The 20684-nt window shown below is 42.4% G+C and overlaps 1 protein-coding gene, 1 non-coding gene and 1 pseudogene across 3 annotated transcripts in view; all 3 read left to right on the top strand.

The window, feature by feature from the left end:
• The window catches only part of HSD17B6 (hydroxysteroid 17-beta dehydrogenase 6), a 41903-nt gene that overhangs the window by 7633 nt on the left and 13586 nt on the right, over window positions 1-20684 (top strand). The window contains exons 1-2 of one of the 2 annotated variants that reach the window (XM_029954238.1): window positions 2202-2281; window positions 20468-20652. In XM_029954238.1, coding sequence (XP_029810098.1) covers window positions 20488-20652 — 165 coding nt within the window. In that variant the 5' untranslated portion in view covers window positions 2202-2281; window positions 20468-20487. Of the gene's footprint in view, window positions 1-2201; window positions 2282-20467; window positions 20653-20684 lie in introns of those variants that run through there. The other variant, XM_029954237.1, reaches the window with a different exon arrangement.
• Window positions 2541-2647, top strand: LOC115305789. Its single transcript, XR_003914988.1, has one exon. It is a non-coding gene; the product is annotated as a U6 spliceosomal RNA (small nuclear RNA).
• On the top strand, window positions 7803-13163 carry LOC115305150 (annotated as a pseudogene).

Below are 20684 nucleotides of genomic sequence, written 5' to 3'. Positions count from 1 at the left end.
AAGATCCCAGGTTTCAAGCAGCCCATCTCAGATGGGCAGTCTGAGTAGGCTCTGCCAAAATTAGCCAGCCTCCCCTCTTCCTTACTCCAGCAGGGGTTTTAAGTCTTAGTATTCCGACCTAGATCAGAGGATGGGGGCCGAAGGGATGGGGAAACTCTCTGGCTGGCCAGGGCAGCTCTTTTCTTTCTGCTTTTCATTTTGGTTATAACAGATCTGATTCTCCAGCTGAGCAAGGAGGACACTGGTGAGAGCTGCCTTGGCCCAAGGGAGTGGAGTGGCCCAGGCTCTAACCACAAGAGGGAGATGTTGTGAAAGCAGTGCCGAAGGTGGAGGGTGGGAGGGGCCACTGCCCAGTGGGATTCATGAAGTCCTCTCAAGCCTCCAGGACTGGACTCCTTCTGAGTCAGTGATGTGTGTGTGTTGGATTGGGGAAGGGGTCTGTGTGGAGAGGTTTCTTGATAATGATTTTTTCTTTTCTTTAAAGATTTAAAAAAATTTTTAAGTAATCTGGGGGTGCGTGGGTGGCCCAGTCGGTTGAGCTTCTGACTTCGGCTCAGGACGTGATATCATAGTTTGAGGGCTGTGTCAGGCTCTGTGCTGACTGCTAGCTCAGAGCCTGGAGCCTGCTTCAGATTCTGTCTCTTTCTCTGCCCCTCCCCTGTTCACGCTCTGTCTCTCAAAAATAAATAAATATTTAAAAACATTAAAAAAATCTTAAGTAATCTCTACACTCAATGTAGGGCTTGAGCTCACAACCCCGAGATTAAGAATCATATACTGTACCCGCAGAGCCAGCCAGGTGCTCCAGTAAATAGGTAAATGTAAAAAAAAAATTAAAAAAAAATCAGACTACATGTTTGTGTGTGCTACCATATACGGGAGACAAAGAAATAGAAAATGTATAAAAAACTGCCACAGGACTTTTGGGGCTCAGTTCTTCAGATACGAACCCAATTGAGTGGTGCTGGCAGGAATAAAGTTGCTTCCTGGAAAGAAAAGCCTCAGTGTTACAACTCTCAATCCTGCTACATTCTTTTATTTATTTATTTTAAGTTTTTTGATGTTTATTTTTGAGAGAGAGAAAGAGAGAGAGAGAGAGAGGAGAACATGCAAGCAGGGGAGGGGCGGAGAGAGAGGGAGACAGAATCCAAAGCAGGTTTCAAGCTCTGAGCTGTCAGCCCAGAGCCCAACATGAGGCTCGAACTCATGGACTGCAGGATCATGACTTGAGCCGAAGTCAGACACCTAACTGACTGAGCCACTCAGGCACCCCTCCTTTTATTTTTAAAAATGTTTATTTTTGAGAGAGAGGGAGAGAATGAGAGCTGGGGAGGGCACTGAGAGAGGAAGAAAGAGAATTCCGACCCTAGAGCTAGATTTTACAAACCATGAGATCATGACCTGAGCCCAAATCAAGAGTAGGATGCTTAACCGACTAGCCACCGAATTTTTTATAAGGAAAGGAAAGGGCACCCAAGTGTCCCCCGATTTTTCATTTTCTTAAAAGATTTTTCAGTTTTGATTCCTGAAAATAATTTCATCACCTTTCCCCCCCTGCTTTAAAATCTTCATTTCTTCATTGTTTGGGAAAGTTTTGTTTAAAAGTTGGGAGGTGGTTTTATACTTGCAAATAGGATCCTCTGGGTATGTTCTGTAAATGTTCGTGACATTGGCAAAAATCAACTCCTTTATAGTTAATGCAGTAGCTGTGGGGTAAACTATGAGTGAGCAAAAGGGGCCTTCTCTAATTAAGTCATGAGAATTGTGTTGCTAAAGTTTGATGTCTAGTTTAAGTCCTGCCCTAACCCCACCCCCGATAACCTGACCCAATATCCCCTTGCCAGCCAGCTGTGAGCACTGGGAAGTGGTGAAATTTTTTCTTCCGTCCTTCCTTCCTTCCTCCCTTCCTTCCTTCCTTCCTTCCTTCCTTCCTTCCTTCCTTCCTTCCTTCCCTCCCACCTTTCCTCCTTCCCACCCTCTCCCTCTTTCCTCTTTCTTTCTTTCCCTCTCCTCTCTCTCTCCCTACCCCCTCTATCTCCCTCTCTCTCTCCCTCCCTTTTCCTCCCTCCCCCTCCCTCTCTCCCTCTCTTTCTCTCCCTCTCTTCCGCTCTCTCCCTCTCTCTGTCCCTCCCTCCCTCACTTGGCCAATAAATAGAGTTTAATAGTTACATTATTACTTCCCACTCCTTCTGTGGAGAACAGAGAAGAAGAAAAATTCCAAGCACAGTTAAACAAGAAGTGTTTGAAATCTGACATATATTCCCAAACAAGAATTCCTCAGGTAACGTTTTTTTCCTTCTCTTTGTGGGATCTTATATAATGACATGAAATGAAGTGTGATATTAAAAAAAATGCCTTTTGCTGGAGTATTTGCTAATTTTTTCCCATTTGGCAGAAGTTAAGTCAGTTTTTGGAATGAGGCTGAGATTGGAGAATGTGTTAGGATTTATTCTTGGATAGATGGAACATCTTCAAAAAGAGTTTGAGGTAACCTAAAGTAAGAGACACATATACACTAAGGATATTAAAATGGAAACTGAGTGCTCGCTTCGGCAGCACATATACTAAAATTGGAACAATATAGAGAAGATTAGCATGGCTCCTGCACAAGGATGACATGCAAATATGTGAAGTGTTCCATATTTTAAAAAATTAAATAAAATGGAAATAGGAGTATAGAAAGAGAAAATCAAAGTGAAAGAAGAGAGAAGAAAAAAATGCTGTCCATGGAGGCTAAAAGAGGGGCTTTTGATCAGCTTAGTCGGTTGAGCATCAACTCTTGATTTTGGCTCAGGTGGAGCCTGGGTGGCTCCCAGGGTGGTGGAGCCCCTTTTGGGCTCTGTGCTAGCCTGCTTGGAATTTTCTGTCTCTGTCTCTGTCTCTGTCTCTCTCCCCCTCTGCCCCTTTCTCCCGTTTGCACTTTCTCTCTGTCCTCTCTCTAAAAGATAAATAAATTAAAAATAATTTTAAAAGACTAAGAATTAACTATGAATATTAAATTTGGCTTTGAATTTCTAAAATAATATCAAGAACTAGGTAATTTGAGAATAATCAGTAGCATACTATTTACTTAGAAAAGACAAAGTGTCTCCTGGTACTAAATTCATAACAGGATTTATCACGTGGGGTCTTGCACGGTGTACAGATGCACTTTGCTCTTGTTAAGAATTTTGCAAGCAAATAAATGCAGGAGCGTTTGCTTCAGACTTTTTTTTTAATGTTTATTTTAATGTTTATTTTTGAGAGACGGAGAGAAAGAGAGCACAAGAGGGGGAGGTGCAGAGAGAGGGAGACAGAGAATCCCAAGCAGGCTCCTCCCTGACAGCTGAGAGCCCTATGTGGAGCTCAAACTCAAACTGTGAGATTATGACCTGATCTGAAGCGGATGTTCAGCTGACTGAGCCAGCCACCCAGGTGCCCCCCCTTTTTTTCTTTTTTCTTTTTGATTGAAGAAGTATATTTCTTTTTCTTTGTTTTTTTTTTTAGAAGTATTTTTATTTTTCTAATTTGAGTCAAAAACATGCAGATCATAAGTGGATAGTTCAGTGAATTTTCACAAAGTTAAATACAGCCACACAGGTCAAGAAATAGAACATTACAAGCACCCCAGACAACCCCCTAATACCTTCCTCATTCTCTGACCCCAGTCTCCTCCCCAAGGGTAACCACAAATCTGATTGGTGGCAACATAGATTAGTTTGCCTATTTATAACTTTGTGTAGGTGGAATCTACACAAAGCTCTTTTGTGTCACAGAATTAATTTGTGAGATTCATTCATCTAATTGTGTGTAACTGTAGTTTGTTCATTTTTGTCACTGTATAGCATTCTGTTGTGTGAACATATTTCAACTTATTTATTCCCTCTACTGTTGGTGCATATTTGGGTTGTTTTCAGCTTTTGGCTATTATGTATAATGCTTCTGTGAACACATCTTATAATGCACATATACACATATTTTGATGTTATTGTTATTACGTACCTAAAAGTGGAATCTTTTAGTATAGGGAACGTGGATCTTTATCTTGGGTAGATAAGGGGAATCTGTTTTTTTTCAAATTGATTTAATTAATTTACTCTTTCAATGGGAATGTTTGTCTGTATTCTTGCCAACACTTGACATTGTCAACTAGTTTCAGTTAAAACATTATGGTGGGTGCATAGTGGCATCTATAATGATAAACAGTTATTGGCTTGAATAACGTCTAGTCTGTATGTCCAACAGGGGAAGAAAGAATATTGTGGTGGATTAGTCCATGAATCCATGTACTGATTATAGACTCTCTCTTAGGATCAATGACTAGACTGATTGGAGTTTATAGACAAAACCAGGTATGAAGATTTGAAAGGAGGGAATAAAGGCTGTGCCTTACTTTGCCATGCACTATATATAGGTCCTCTGCTTGAGATTGAAAAAAATCAGGGTGAACTAGCATGGTCCACTGTAGTAATCAAGAGCTGGTAGAAATGATTAAGGATGTTGCAGTTCTTGGAATTTCACGTACTGTGAAAAAGTGGTGGCTGAATGCACTAGATAGTTTGAATTCTCATGGTGAAATAAATCTTGTTCTGTTGAAATCTGGAGGAAGAGGTAGGGCTCGTAGAGAAAGGCCTTGAATGACACTGATAAAACAGTAGCAAAGTGATACTAATAATACCTAACAATTATATAGTTGTTTTTTTATGTGTTAATTCATTTACCTCTCTCAACAGATCACTGAGCTGTCCTTTTCCCATTTTGAGGATCAGCAGCCAGGTACAGAGAGGTTAATTCACTCACCCCAGGCCTCACAAGTAAATAGTTAAGTCAGTATTTGAACCCAGGTCGTCTGGCCTCAGAATCCATGCTCATGATTTTATGGTGTCTGCAAAATTAGGGTTGGGGGAAAGGGAACTCATGCAGAGAAATTCTTGGAAAGGAAGAAAAGGAAGAGTAGGCAGGGAATTAGCCAGGTAGTCTCATTGATATCAACTAGTGTTCTGACAAATGGAATACATTCTGCACTGTTGCTAAAGAGGAAAATCATGGAAGCCTGAAACATCTCCCAATTTGTATGTGAGAGTCTTTGGCACCCACCAAGCACAATGGCTGGTTAGGGTAGCCCAGTTTAGCAGAGAGCCTAACACTGAGGATTGCTAATATTTCCTCCTTTTCACACCTGTGTCAGGTTTTTATGGTTGCTCTACTGAGGGATAGATGACAGAGTATCATGGCTGGTTGCTTCTGGGTTTCTGGGTTGTAGAGAAACCAAACAGGGGCAGTAGTTGATATTTATATTTCTAATATCCATGCCAGTGGTTAGGGACCCTATATTTGCCCCAGATCCCAAGGCAACCAGAGAGGTCAATTCATGGCATTCCAAACCCTCCGGCTTTCTCCTTGGGGCCCTGTCACTATGATCTGGGCTGGGGGATGGAATCTAGAGACTGATAATGGGGAAGAAGGAACAAAGGAGGGATCAAGTACCCTAGTGGGTACTTAGGCAGAGATTAAACCATCTCTGCTTCTTCCTGGAACCCCTAGACATGGCCCACTTCCCCACACCCTCCTTATACCTTTGTTTCCTCTTTTCCTAGCTTCTCCTTTTTTCCTCATACTTACATTGCCCCCTTCACAAATATAAATAACCTTCCCTTAGAGAAGAGCTCACTCTAAATGGGGAGAGGAAGAAGGCAATCTCAGGCTGGGAAGTGGCCTTATGACCTCTATAGTTCATGTAGATAGTCTCAGAACCAAGTCTCCAGGATAGAATGGGCCAGTGACTGCACCATTGGTAAAAAAAAAAAAAAAAAAAAAAAAAAAAGGGCTCAGGGGAAACACCTATAGAGTCATGCTTACATTCAGTCATCTACAGCCCAAGGAGGTAGTTCAGTGAAAACATTTACTTAGCAATACCCAGCCCTCAGTATTGCTCATCAACTTGAGACTTCACCCAGAGAAGACATTTCTTTTTCTCCTCCTAGCCTCCTTCAGGTTGTTCCCGATCCTTGTCAACACATGTTATTTCTTGTTTTTTGGCTCCTGTATATATGTTGACTGTATATATATGATTTTGTTTCTGTGCTCTTGATTCTGTTGCATTGGTCTATAGGTCTGTTTTTATGCCAGTAACACACCTCTTTGATTACTATAGCTTTGTAGGATAGTTTGAAATCAGGAAGTATGATGCCTCCAGCTTTATTCTTCTTTCTCAGAATCACATTGGCTATTTAGGATCTCTTGTGCTTCCCTAAGAATTTTATGATTGTTTTTTCTACTTTTGTGAAAATGCCATTTGAATTTTGATAGGGATTGTATTTATTTATTTATTTATTTGTTTTTGTTTTTGCTTTTGATAGGGATTGCATTTAATCTATAGATGGCTTTGGGTAGTACAGGCATTCCAACTATATATATATATATATATATTTTTTTTTTAATTTATTGATTTAAGTAATCTCTACACCCATTGTGGGGCTCAGACTCATGACCCCCAGACCAAGATTTGCACGCTCTTCTGACTGAGCCAGCCAGGTGCCCTAATAATATTCATTCTTCTGATCCATGAACATGGAATGTCTGTCCATTTATTTGTGTATTCTATTTCTTTCATCAAAGTCTTATAGTTAAAAAAAATTTTTTTTAATGTTTTTTTATTTATTTTTGAGACAGAGAGATTCAGAGCATGAGCAGGGAGGAGCAGAGAGAGAGGGAGGCACAGAATCGGAAGCAGGCTCCAGGCTCTGAGCTAGCTGTCAGCACAGAGCCCGACGCGGGGCTCGAACCCACGAACGTGAGATCAAGACCTGAGCTGAAGTCAGAGGCTTAACCGACTGAGCCACCCAGGCGCCCCCTTATAGTTTTCATCATACACATCTTTTACCTTTTTGGTTAAATTTATTCCTAAGTATTTTATTGTTTTTTATGATATTGTAAAATGAGTTTGTTTTCTTTATTTCTTTTTCAGGTAGTTCATTATTAGTGCATTGAAATGCAACTGATTTTTATATGTTGGTTTTTTTATCCTGCAATTTTACTAGATTTGTTTATTAGTTTCAACAGTTTTTTTGGTGGAGTCTAGGATTTTCTATGTATGTTAGAAATGCATTCCAGGAATTTCAGTCATCTACATGGATTTTGATTGGTGGTTAGTGGCTGTGAACTTGCGTTTAAAATTTTTGAGAGAATACAACACACCAGGGAGATTATTATGGTTTTTATGATTCCCAGTGTTTGAATTGTACTTTGAAGCCTGGTCCCCAAGACCAAAACCAATCAAAATCATATAAATTAAACAAAGACCCTATGGAAGGAGTCATCTTAAAATTTTTTTTTTAATACTTATTTATTTTTGAGAGTGAGAGAGACAAAGGTCAAGCAGGGGCAGACAGAGAGAGAAGGAAACACAGAATCCAAAGCAAGGCTCCAAGCTGTCAGCACAGAGCCTGATGCGGGGCCTGAAGTCACAAACCGTGAGATCATGACCTGAGCTGATGTCAGATGCTTAACCAACTGAGCCACCCAGGCATCTCAGGAGTCACCTTTTTAAGCCAAGTGACTTATTCAGTGATCTTATGTAACTTAGTTTTAACCTTCCGTAAATGTTAATCCAGTTACAGCACGTGGTGTTGACCACAGCAGAGACACCTTGTTCAGCTAACAGATCATCAAGGGCTATCCTATTATGAAGAACAACTTTGACCAGAGAATCTAAGGATCCTTGTTGGGCACCTTTGTTGTGGCAAAATTCTGCAATATCTTCAGGAGTTAGGGAGAAGTTTCTGATCATATTCTCATTTATATTTACTCCTTAACAGAGAAGTATGGCCCTGCCAAAAGAAGTAAGTCCTGAAACATGAATGCCTCCTGGTAGGTTTTTTTTTTTTCCTAATTTGATAATGTCAGTCCAAGGAAACTGACCAATGAGATGTCTTATTTCACTTGTTAAAAATTAGGGACACAGTTAACCTAAGAGGCATTGCCAAGCTGTATGCCATCTATCTAGGCATTTGTAGGCACATGGATAATGATACCCACCACAGACAAAGGCAAACCCTGGCAAGGCACAAACCACTTCTAAAGTGGCACTGTTAATGTACGGGTAGGAGATTCTGATGACAGATCCAGTAGTCTGAAAGGCAAAGGTTTCCACTCCTAGCCATGGCCCAGGAGATGTGGTTGATAGTGTGTTTCCAGGCAGTGCCAGAGTAAAGGAAAGAACAGAAAGAAGAAAGGGTTTTGTATTTAAAGTATTATGTCTTGATCTGGTATCTTGGGAGGAAGCAGTCTACCTCTATGTCAGCTACTTCTCTTCCTAGTCACTTTGATTTGGAAGTCTCCAGTGCTTGTGTAGGACCAGACGTTAGGTGGGACCTTCTTCAGCTATGAGAGAAATGTCTGACATTTAACTCCCTGAAATTTGGCTCCCATCTGGGTAGTGAAGAAGACCTGATACAGTCACTTCTAAGGAGGTTCAAAGGCTGTCTTTTCTCTTACCTTTTCCCCACCAGAAGGGAGGGAGAAAATTGGAAACATTACTTTGGAGAGTTGTAGCCAGATTTTTGAAGAGACTAGAAGAATTTAGGATCCAGTCCAATTTACAGGAATAGTATAACAGAACCTCAAAGACAATTAACCAGATTAGAATCTAATATAGACAAAGATGTTAACATAATTTCCTCTCTCCAAAACTCCCCTCATTTTTTTAAATGTAAAATTAATTCGTTTGCATTAAACTAAACCTGATTAAGTGCAGCAAGAATGAATAGTGATTGACTATTTTCTAAAACTTGACTTTGTAAAACTGCTTTGCTGGAAACTTGTAAGCAAAGTACCATGTTGATTTTGTCAAGGGTCTTTATTGACTCTGTAAAGTTACCCTTTGTTCCTTAAAACTGTCTAGTCATTTCTGAGTCCATGCTCATCTCTTTAAAATATGACATTCCAGGGGCACCTGGGTGGCCCAATCAGTTGAGCGTCTGACTTCAGCTCAGGTCACGATCTTGCATTTGTGAGTTCAAGCCCCTCATCAGGCTCTGTGCTGACAGCTCAGAGCCTGGAGCCTGCTTTGGATTCTGTGTCTCCCTCTCTCTCTGCCCCTCCCCTGCTTGCACTCTGTCTCTCTCTGTCTCTCAAAATATAAAATAAAATAAATGTTAAAAAAAATGACATTCCAGTTAAAGCTTTGGTAATATAACCAATGTTTCTAACTGTGTCCTGTTAAAAGGAGAACAGATTCTTACAGAATTTATGTAAATAGAAAGTTAATTTGTCATGAAAAGAATACTCAAGAGTTTTTGAACTATGGAGAGATAGAGTAAGGAGAGAGAGTAAATGTTTAATCTTTGTTCACAAAGTTATAGAATACCAAATTGTTGTAGTTTAAATATGAAATATGAAAATGCAAAATTTAAAACACATGTAAAATTTTTTATTTATTTATTTTGAGAGAGAGTGAGCACTAGCAGGGGAGGGGCAGAGAGAGAGAGAATCCCAAGCAGGCTCCATGTTGCCAGTGCAGAGCCTGATGCTCCAAAGTCACAACCTGAGATCATTAACTAGGCTGAAATCAAGAGTTGGATGCTCAAGTGACTGACACCCAGGTGCCCCTTAAAAATATTTTTAATGTTTATTTGTTTTTGAGAGAGGGAGAGAGAGAGAGATAGACTGGGAGAAGGTGGGAGAGAGAAGGAGACACAGAATCTGAATCAGACTCCAGGCTCTGAACTATCAGCACAGAGCCCGATGTGGGACTCGAACCCATGAATTGTGAGATCATGACTTGAGCCGAAGTGTTGGATGCTTAACTAACTGAACCACCCAGGTGACCAGGTGCCCCTTAAAAAGCAGAATTTTAGAGAATTAGTGATATTTTATTTTATTTTTTTAACTATTTTTTTAAATTTTTTTAATGTTTTATTTATTTTTGATACAGAGAGAGACAGCGCATCAGAGGGGGAGGGGCAGAGGGAGAAGGAGGCATGGAACACGAAGCAGGCTCCAGGCCCTGAGCTAGCTGTCAGCACAGAGCCTGACGCGGGGCTCGAACCCATGAATGTGAGATCTGACCTGAGCCGAAGTCGGAGGCTTAACCGACTGAGCCACCCAGGCGCCCCTTTAACTATTTTTGAGAGGAGAGAGAGAGTGTGTGTAAGCAGGAAAGGGGTAGAGAGACAAGGAGACACAGAATCCAGAACAGGCTCCAGGCTCTGTCTGAACTGTCAGCACAGAGCGAGATGCGAGGCTTGAACTTGTGAACTACAAGATCATGACCTGAGCCAAAGTAGGATGCTCAACTGACTGAGCCACCCAGGGGCCCCTGTTTTAAACAAGAGTCATAAAAATTATAATCCTCTTCCTCAGTTCATTTAGTCCTGTGTTATTAATTCCTGTTCTTTTTGAATACAGTTTTTCCACTAGTTTTGGAAAGTCTTACCTAGTTCAGTTGTATGATCTAAAAGTTATCAGAAATCTATATTCTAGAGTCCTTGTTAGATTCCTTTTCATGACCTTCTCTGAAGGTAAAACACATTTACGGGAAGCTTTTGTAAAAACCGCTGAGTAAAACAGTAACTGTGTATAAATGGCTTAAAAAGGTCATGGTTAAAGGTCTAATTAGAGTTCATTACAATGTGATTGACAGTGGAATTTGGTTATTTCTGTGACAAACACTTCAAGATAATAGCTAGAATTACAAGTGATAGCATATCCTAGGATATAGCAAATTTCCAGGTTTCATACAATTTGTGGCACACTTATTGACATAACATGTATTTACATATATATATAATCAAAGAAGGTTTAGCATCACTTATTTTACAATGCTTCCTGTGAAGTCTAACATACCAAATAAACCTAATTAGCTTCATATTTTTCTTTTATGAGTAGAACAAATCTTTTAAAATGTTCTAGGGACCCTCTGGAAAACTTAAAAGTTCATGGTCAAAAGACTTCTTTAGAGTTTGATTTTTGGAAAATTTGTCAAAAGATATCAGAGAGACTTTAAAACACTTGGTCAAATGGGATCATAGGTCATTGTGAAACAATACGCAGTTATCCATTTAACTGAAGTGACATTAGGACTTTGTGGACAAATGCAGAAAGTTAAATAGTTGTAAACAGCCTTAGCTCTTTTAATATTAAAAAAATCAGTTGTTTTTCTTCTGAGTAATGAAAGATTTGGATAAAGATGAATCATAGAACCTTTGTTTCTCTAGGCAAATTACATTAAAGTAAAGAAAAACCTTTTTTACAATGTTTTATTAAGAACAGACCAATAATCTAAGAAAACTATCCTTTTAACAGAGGAAAGTCAAATCCTAATTTTGCACTACTATTCTCTTATATTAGAACTCAGTCTTTTTTTTTTTTTTTAACATTTATTTTATTTTTGAGAGACAGAGAGAGACAGATCATGATCAGGGGAGGATCTGTGAGAGAGGGACACAGAATCTGAAACAGGCTCCAGGCTCTGAGCTGCCAGCACAGAGCCCGACGCGGGGCTCGAACCAACGAACTGTGAGATCATGACCTGAGCCGAAGTCGGACGCTCAATCGACTGAGCCACCCAGGCACCCCTAGAACTCAGTCTTAAGTAAATTCTTTTATCTTAGCCAGCTTGACCACACATTAAACTGTCTTGTCAAAGATTCCTTTCCCACAAACCTTTTACACCTTCCGTTACAGCAAATATTCAAATACCCAGGGACAGATGAGGGAGCATGCACTTGGGGGAATTAGGAAAGACTGTTTATTTCATTTCACACTGGTGCTTGCCCATCAGAGTCCCCTCCCAAGGCTGAGCCCCGAGCCTTGGTGCCTTGGCACCTTGGCGTAGGCCTCTTTTTATGGGTGGGATTGCAGGGGCTCAAGAGAAAAAGAACAAGGAAACAGGGGAGGGGGCACTTATCAGTTGTGCTGTGAGGGCAGTTGGTTGGTGCAGGAGGCAAGCAAGATTACAGAAGCCAAAAGCATGCAAGGGGAGTATCCGGCCTGGCAGGATCTGACATCTGCCTGGCCCCTTTTTCTTGCTTTTATCAGCTTTCCTTCTCACTTCCTTTTTTACAAAATTAAAAGAAAAAGGTTCTTCAACTTTTTCCTTTTTTTTTTACATTCAGATTTTCTCCTAAGTTTTCTGCCCTTAAATAACTGGCCTCCCGTCTGGCATGTAGAGGGGAACTTCACTGAGCTTCAGTAAAGGAAAGGTTTTATAAGGCAGAAAGAGGGCATTGTGTGAAGAGAAATTTATTACGTTATTATTACATTATTAAATAGATAAATTTATTAAAAAGGAATGTATTGCCTAGGCAAAGTTGCCCTTCTGAAGAGGAGTGGGTCTCTCAGGTGATTACTTCCAAGAAATCCAGTTTGGCTGGTTAAAGATTACATTCAGTAGGGGTGGGTTGGGGGAGTTGAAACTGCAGGTAAGGTTTTAAGTCTTGATTTACAGATAAGGGCCATTAATGTAAGTGACGCCATTTTGGGCTTGTGGTTTTCTAGTTAACAACTGCAAACTGGCATTTGTGAGTTGGATTATAGGCACAGGACCTAAAATCCTCTGGTGAGGGCTTTATACTTTGTCTGGTGGGCCCTTGGGGACAGCTGAAGGGGAATGACATGACTAAGTCCCGGCTTGAGAAAAGTTAACCCAGCAGTGGTATGTGGAAAACACTGGAAGGTAGGAGACAAATTAGGAGGAGGCTTTAGGCCAGGTGAGAAGAGTGAAGGTAAAATCTAAGGTAGAGTGTAAGGAAGGGCAGAGGAGTGAGAAATAGTATTAAAGAATCTGTAGGGTTAGGTTTCCTTTCCAGCCAAGGCCCAGCAGAATTGCTCCCACAAAGAAGGGTGGTGAGAAGGAGGGCCGTTCTGTCATCAAGGAGGCAGTGACCAGAGAGCACACCATCCACATTCACAAGCTCATCCACCAAGTGGGTTTTAAGAAGTGTACCCCTCAGGCACTCAGGGAGATCTGGAGATTTGCTATGAAGGAGACGGGAGCTCCAGATGTGCACGTTGACACCAGGCTCAACACAGCTGTCTGTGCCAAAGGAGGAAGGAATGTTCCATACCGTATCCGTGTGCGGTTGTCCAGAAACCATAACGAGGATGAAGATTCACCAAACAAGCTCTATACGTCGGTTACCTATGTATGTGTCATCACTTTCATGGTACTCTCTCTCATGTAGATGAGAACTAATCACCGATTGTCAAATAGAGGTATAAAATTGCCATTAAAAAATCCATAGGGTTTGGAAAGTGACTGAGTATGAAAAGTGAGGAAAATGGAGGAACCAAAGACTGGGCAAGGCTCTGCAACCAGTGCCAGGCAGAGTGGTCAGGTTGAGTAGTGCTGTGTTGGCTTACACTTGCTTCTATGTGTGTTTGTGGAATTAGATACTTTCTAAATCTCTACAGAGGCGCCTGAGTGGCTCAGTCGGTTAAGTGTCTGACTTCGGCTCAGGTCATGATCTCACGGTTTGTGGGTTAGAGCCCCAAGTAGGGCTCTGTGCTGACAGCTAGCTCAGAGCCTGGAGCCTGTCTTCGGATTCTGTGTCTTCCTCTCTCTCTGACTCTCCCCTGCTCATGCTATCTCTCTGTCTTTCTCAAAAATAAATAAAAACATTTAAAAAAGAAAAAAGAAAAGAATGCAGGAGATACAACAGTGACATATCATTGTACTCAATCAGTTGGGTGCAGTGGTATTTAAAACAATTTTTTTTAATGTTTATATATTTTTGGCGGGGGAGACAGAGACAGAGCATAAGCAGGGGAGGGGCAGAGAGAGATAGATACACAGAATCTGACGTGGGCTCCAGGCTCTGAGCTGTCAGCACAGAGCACGATGCGGGGCTTGAACTCATGGACCATGAGATCATGACCTGAGCCAGAGTCGGATGCTTAACCGACTGAGCCACCCAGGCGCCTCATTGTGGCATTGTTTTTTGATTGTGTTGAAAACAAACAGGCTCTTCCACAAGAGGTAATTGTTTATTCAGTTCAGTTGCATACTAGACTAAAGCTCTGGTGTAGGTGCTGTGTCAGTTATAAAGATGAATCATGCATAGAACTGCGCCAGGCATACCCATCCAGGTGGAGAGCTGAGTTATGAGACTCATATGGGAAAGATATGAATAGATTGTTATGGGAGAGCAGATCTATCTGCTGGTTGATTATTCAGAGAAAGCTTTGTATGGAGGAAGAATGAACTGCTGAGCCTCGCAGGACAAAGTAGTTTGACATGTGGAGATGAGCAATTAGGGCATTTATGGAAAAGGGAGTGGAAAGAGCAGGGCACAAAAAAATGGAGAGCAACAGCTCTTTGGTTTGGATGGAACCTAGGCAGTGTGAGTGCGCCTTGTACACCCAATGAAGGTGATTTTTAGTAGGTTCAGGGCTTTTCAGGTAGTAACATCAGCAGAGCTGTGCTTCAGGAAAATTAACCAGAGAGCACGGTGTGGATGAGAGGGGAAGGGACTGACAGTGGAGTAGTGAGAAGGCTTCTGGGATAGGCCAAGCAAAAGGCACTGAGTATTGAAGCTTGAACAATGGCTGTGGCTATAGGAATGAAGAGGAGGGGACAGGTGCTCCTCAACAGCCTCATCTCCTCAAGGAATGCATGTAGGAAGTGTCAGAGCCTTGAGACTAAAATGTAATACAAATAGAAACTGGCAATTCCAGAGGAGAAGCATTTTTAGGAGAGAAAATGATGAGTTCTCTCTTGGATATATTGAGTATCTGGCTAAACATCTGGCTGTAGGGTATTTAAGGAAATTAGAAATACAGGACAGAGCCTCAGAAAAATGGTCAGGTTGGGCATATAGGTCTGAGTAGCTAGCTTTGTGGAAGTGAGAGTTGAAGCCTTAAAAGAGAACGAGATCGCCAAGGAGGGAGTGAGGAGCAGGCAGGGAAGGAATCTGGTACAGAACATTGGGGAATCCGTGCATTTCTGGTGTAAGGAAGGAGAGGAGGAGCAGAGCTGGAGGAAGGAAAGGGTGCTGTGATGGAAGCAGGAGAACCAGGAGAGTGGGGGATCTTGGAAGTCAAGGGTGGAACATGTTCCCAGAATTGGATAGTCACGACAGAGCAGGTGATGGCTTTTGACTGGGAGAGAAAGGAGTATAGGTACAAAAAGTAGGCTAGAACCAGACCATGGAAAGTGTTCCAGGGGAGAGAGAGTATGGTTTAGTGATTTGATCCTGTCTCTATTACTCATCGTTTGTTTGACTTTGGACAATTCACTTAATTTTTGCCTTAATCTGTGCCTCAGTTTCCATATCTGAAAAATGGGCACAATGAATACACAGACCTCATGAGGTTTTTATGTGAGGGTCACATTTGTGTGTGTGTGTGTGTGTGTGTGTGTGTGTGTGTGTGTGTTGCTTTGAACAGGGCCTGGCACAAGCTAAGTTCTAAATGACTGTTCACCATTATTATTATGCACCAAGCTAAGGAGTTTTGACTTTACCTGTGGGCAATGGGAGTCATGACAGGCTCTGACAAAGGCATGGCATGATCTGAAAGCAATCACTTCCTTCACCCAAGACCCAGTTGGAACCTGAGAATCAGATAAAATCACTTGAAAAAAGAAAGTGCTAACTATTGCAGTGATATCTGAGAAGGAAGAAGATAAAAGGCCTTGGGAATTGGCTGCTAGGTCCTTGGTGAGCTCTGAGTTTCCAGGGAGTGGTGGGAATGGAAGATGGAGCACAAGGGGTTGGGGAATGCATGGGCCATGAGACCATAGAGGGCCATGTGCTCTTTGAGTATTTTGACCATATGGGGTAAGAGAGGGTGCTTATTTATGGGGTGGAAGGGTAGGATGGAGGAGGAAAGACAAAAGAAGGAGCCCAGAAGACAGTACAGAGACATTTAGAGCAGAGATGTCTGTGGACACTGCATACTCTGAAATGAGAAGCAAAATGTGGGTATGAATTAGATTGTGTAGGCCATTGGTTTGGAAGTGAGAAGAATGAAGTTGAGCTGATCTGGACTTTGCCATGGAGGCAGGATGTGAGCTTATCTGTGGAAAGAGAGCCTGATGATCATGAGGTTGGGAAACTGAGAAGGTTGGGAAAGATTTGGAACAGGTGTTATTGGGAAAACAGGAGAGGGGTCAGATAGAGGCAGAGAGAAGGTTTCTCTTGTATCAGTGGAAGTCCAAACTGAGATGGGGTGTCATTGATTTGTTGTATAAATAACCTGTTTGTTTCCTGACCTTTCTCTACTGCCGCTTAGCACTAGGGCATGTGGATGGCAAAGGCTTTGGGGTGCCAGGAAAACACCCCTCAAGTGGCTGGCCGTGGGACCTACATTGTATAAAGGAGGTAAATGAAGCCATAAGAGGACTGTAATAATAGACTAAAGAAAGGGAGGGCATGGTGGGAGGACAGAGACAGGGAGGGGTGAGGGAAGGAGGGGAAGAGCCCTAAGGATATGAGGGGGCTGTAGTCAGAGCTGTTTCAACTTTCAGGATCTTCATGGGAGAACGTCTTCAAACAGTGAAGGTGAAGTTAGGGGTTGGGGAAGGTGGTCAGGCCTGAAGTAAACAGTAGATCTTAATTTATGCATTGTGATTATGAAGGTGTTTTCAGAGTTCAACTTCAAAACTCCTTAAAGAAAATTAACCAGGCAGCAGCATGTGGATGAGAAGGAAAGAGACTGACAATACTGTGTCAGAAAGGTAAATTCTTATTACCGTAACAGGAAGTCAGTAGAAAACCTCTAGAATTTACAAATCAAGAAAGAACAGTAAAAATATATAAATCTCCTGGGTCAAAGGCAGAAACATAAGTGATTGCACAGTTTTTGCAGATGAATGGTTGTAAAAACAAGCAGGCCACTTTGAGGTCGATATTTGAAGTAGTCAAGGCATCTTTAGATATTTGTTTCGTGTTATGGTTTGGCCCATATTTAGAGATTCTGTCTGTCCTGGCAGGTTGCTTCTTGCTGCTGGGTATGCCATGGTTGAATAGTGGTACCCAGGGAGGCTGTGCGATTCAAGCTTCTCTCTAAGGGGGGAAATGGGTTTTCATCTTTGATTAGCATTGGAAAATTCCTCTCTTCGTCAATAAACAGGCAGGAGAAAGTCCTGTTAGTAAAGTGCACCAGAGAATGCCCATTGAACAGAACAGAAGCAGTTGGCTATGGAACACAAAACTCTCAGATTGGAGAAGGACTGAAAGCTCCCGGTGGGAGAGAGAATGGGGAGGTGGAGGGAGAGGGGGAAAAGAAATGGGAAGCGGGGGGAGCATTAAATATCTCTGTCAACTATTTTCTCTCCCTCACTGGCTCCTTTGGTTTTATGTCCCTACGCCCTTGGTGGTTCTGGACCCAATTACAGTGTGTTGGTGGTTGCGGGTGAGGGTGTCTCCCTGCCAGCAAGCAATTCTCTGTGACACCAGCTGGATGTCCTCCAATTCAGCTCAGTTCTGACACTCTCTACCAGGAGGTAGCATCAGATTCCACAGGTTAAAGGTTCAGCCTCAGGGGCACCTGTGTGGCTCAGTAGGTTAAATGGTTAAGCTAGTTAAGCGTCTGACTTCAGCTCAGGTTGTGATCTCATGCTTTGGAGGTTCAAGCCCTGCATTGCGGGCTCCAAGCTATCAGCACACAGCCCGCTTTAAGATCCTCTGTCCTTTTCTTTCTGCTCCTCCCTTGCACTCTCTCTCTCTCTCTCTCTCAAAAATAAATAAGCATTAAAAAGAAAACTAATCTTTAAAAAAACTTCAGTCCTGCAAGACTACTACCCCAACCCCCACTTCAGGTGCCACTTGCCAGCCCAGATTATCACTGGTGCTTCTGACTGGCTACACATTCGAAGTTCCAATGACCCATTTTTGGGTAGTATTAATTTGCTACAGCACTTCACAGAACTCACAGAAACACTTACCTATAAAGAACAATCTGATGGTTACTAGAGGGGTGATGGGTGGGGGGATGGGTGGAGCACACTGGGGGCCCTGGGGGGCTCAGTCAGTTAAGCGAAAGGTCATGATCTTGAAGTCTGTGAGACACAGAATCTGAAGCAGGCTCCAGGCTCTGAGCTGTCAGCACAGAGCCCGACACAGGGCTCGAACTCATGAACCATGAGATCATGACCTGAGCTGAAGTCAGACACTTAACGGACTGAGCCACCCTGGCGCCCCCTGTATATATATTTCTCATTATCAATCACAGTTATCACAGTCCTTCATTCCCCTGTAGCTACTGCTAGAGCCCAGCCAGTACTGCCCAGTGAGGGAATCTCCTGGGCAGTATTTACTCAAGGACCACCCCCCCACTGGCCTGGCTGAGACTTTCTCGGGGCTGTTGTGCAGTTTAAGGAGCTTCCTCTCAAATCCCCCTTCCTAAAAGAGAATCTTCTTTTAGCGGCATCAGACCTGCATAATCAGCTACTCCTGCACTCTCCCCTTTGTCCTCTAATGGTATTTTCCCCAGTGATTCACTTTCACGTCTAATTCTGTTTTGGCATTTGACCTAACCCAGGGATATGACAGGGCCTGCCTTACAGTGCTGTTGTGAGAACAGAGTTAATGTATGTGAAATGCTTAGAACAGGGTCTGATACATGGCAAATGTTATGCTATTATTGTTGTTAGCTATTATTAATTGTGTTATCCTTTAGATCTCAACTTCTATGTTACTCTCTCTAGAAACCTTCTCAAGTCTCCCGAGAGTGCTCCAACAGCATCTTGTCCTTGCTTCTATTCCATTGCCTTGTTTTCTTGTTGGCCTTCATACCTAGACGGTGAATTCAATGACTAATAGAACCTTGTGGTATCTATTGTTGTGTATCAGTGCCTAACATTGTGTCTGACTCATAGTGGATGTTAACTGGATGTTTATTGAGTGAAAATGATGACTCAGCTGAGTATTAATAGATGAGTGTTATTTGCCAAGTGGATGCTGTCTGTGAAAGAAGGAATTGTGAGAGGATTGTGTACTGTGGCACAAAAGGCCTGCACTGTGTGGGGTAGTGAAAGCTGCTTGTTATGACTAAAGACTAAAGACATATAAAAGGTATAAGAGAGATGTGGTAAAAAAGAAGGCTAAGGAGTAAGTCAAGGGCCAGAGCACTGGGAAGGCCTGAATGCCAAGCTAAGGAGTTGGAATTACATAGACTTAACCTCATGCAGGCCTTCGGGTGCAGGCCTTATGATGTCCTAGTGGGCTCACACCCATCTGTAATGGTGTTTTATGTCTTTATGAATCATATGTTAGTTCACCCAACACTAAATTACCCCAAAATGGTAGCTGTTTTCTCTAGAACTACATGAAGAAATATAGGCATAATCACGTCAACAATGCATCAGATTGGTCTTTATTTACAAACTACTTTGGCTGCACAGTTGGGTTTCTTAACTGATCTCTTTGCCTTCATCACAGCCCAGTTAAATGTACCTTCCACTCCCATTGTGAGACCGATCTCTCTAAAGCTAAATCTGCTAATTTTACCCCTCTATTTAATATCTTCCAATAATAACACACTCTGGTTGCCTACAAGACAATGTCCAGATTCCTTAGTGTGGCCCACAAGGAACCTCATGGTCTGAGCCTTCACTACCTCTGTATGCTCTGTGCTGCATGATACTGAACTGCTTGTAGGTAGTAGGAAGTTATGCTGCTCACCACTTGATTTATGTACACACTGTTGCTGCCTGGAATGTTCTTTCACCTGTGTCTACTTTTTGAACTCTTAGCTATCTTACGGCAGTAGTTACAAAATCACTGCATCTGTGAAGCCATTTCTTTAAAAAAATTTTTTGTAACGTTTATTTATTTTTGAAAGAGAGAGATACAGAGTGTGAGTGCGGGATGGTCAGAGAGAGAGAGGGAGACACAGAATCAGAAGCAAGCTCCTGCTTCTGTGCTGACAGCTCAGAGCCTGACATGGGGCTTGAACCCACGAACTGTGAGATCATGACCTGAGCCGAAGTTGGCCGCTTAACCGACTGAGCCAACCACACGCCCCTGTGAAGCCATTTCTAACTTTGTTTTCTTTCTTTTTTTAAAAAATTTTGTCTTTACTATTTTTATTTTGAGAGACAGAGAGTGAGCGGGGGAGGGGCAGACAGAGAGGAAGATACAGACTCTGAAGCAGGCTCCAGGCTCTGAGCTGTCAGCACAGAGCCTGATGCGGGGCTCGAACCCATGGACTGTGAGATCATGACCTGAGCCGAAGTCAGACGCTTAACTGACTGAGCCACCCAGGTGCCCCCCATTTCTAACTATGTAGGCAGTGGGTAATGTCCTTTGCAGCCTCATTAGACTCTGTGTATATTGGTATGGCACACACACCCTCCCCCACCACACTGCATTATGTTTGTTTGGTTCCTTCCAATTCCTTCTCTAGACTGTGGTACCTTCAGTATTACTGAATATGGAGTCCCCAGCACCTGGGGCAATGCCTGGTATAAAGCATATACTCAATAGATAACTGGTTAAAGAAAAAAGGACAGAATAAAATGAAAGCTCTTCTCTTTCTTTTGAAGGGGAAGGAGATCCCCTCACCATGTGGCTGTACCTGGCGGCCCTCGTGGGCCTGTACTACCTCCTGCGCTGGTACCGGGAGAGGCAGGTGGTGAGCAACCTCCGAGACAAGTATGTCTTCATTACGGGCTGTGACTCGGGCTTCGGGAACCTGCTGGCCAGGCAGCTGGACCTGCGAGGCTTGAGGGTGCTGGCTGCGTGTCTGACGGAGAAGGGGGC

This window comes from Suricata suricatta, chromosome 10, assembly GCF_006229205.1.
Source record: "Suricata suricatta isolate VVHF042 chromosome 10, meerkat_22Aug2017_6uvM2_HiC, whole genome shotgun sequence".
NCBI lineage: Eukaryota > Metazoa > Chordata > Mammalia > Carnivora > Herpestidae > Suricata > Suricata suricatta.
This window is presented reverse-complemented; position numbering and strand designations above follow the sequence as displayed.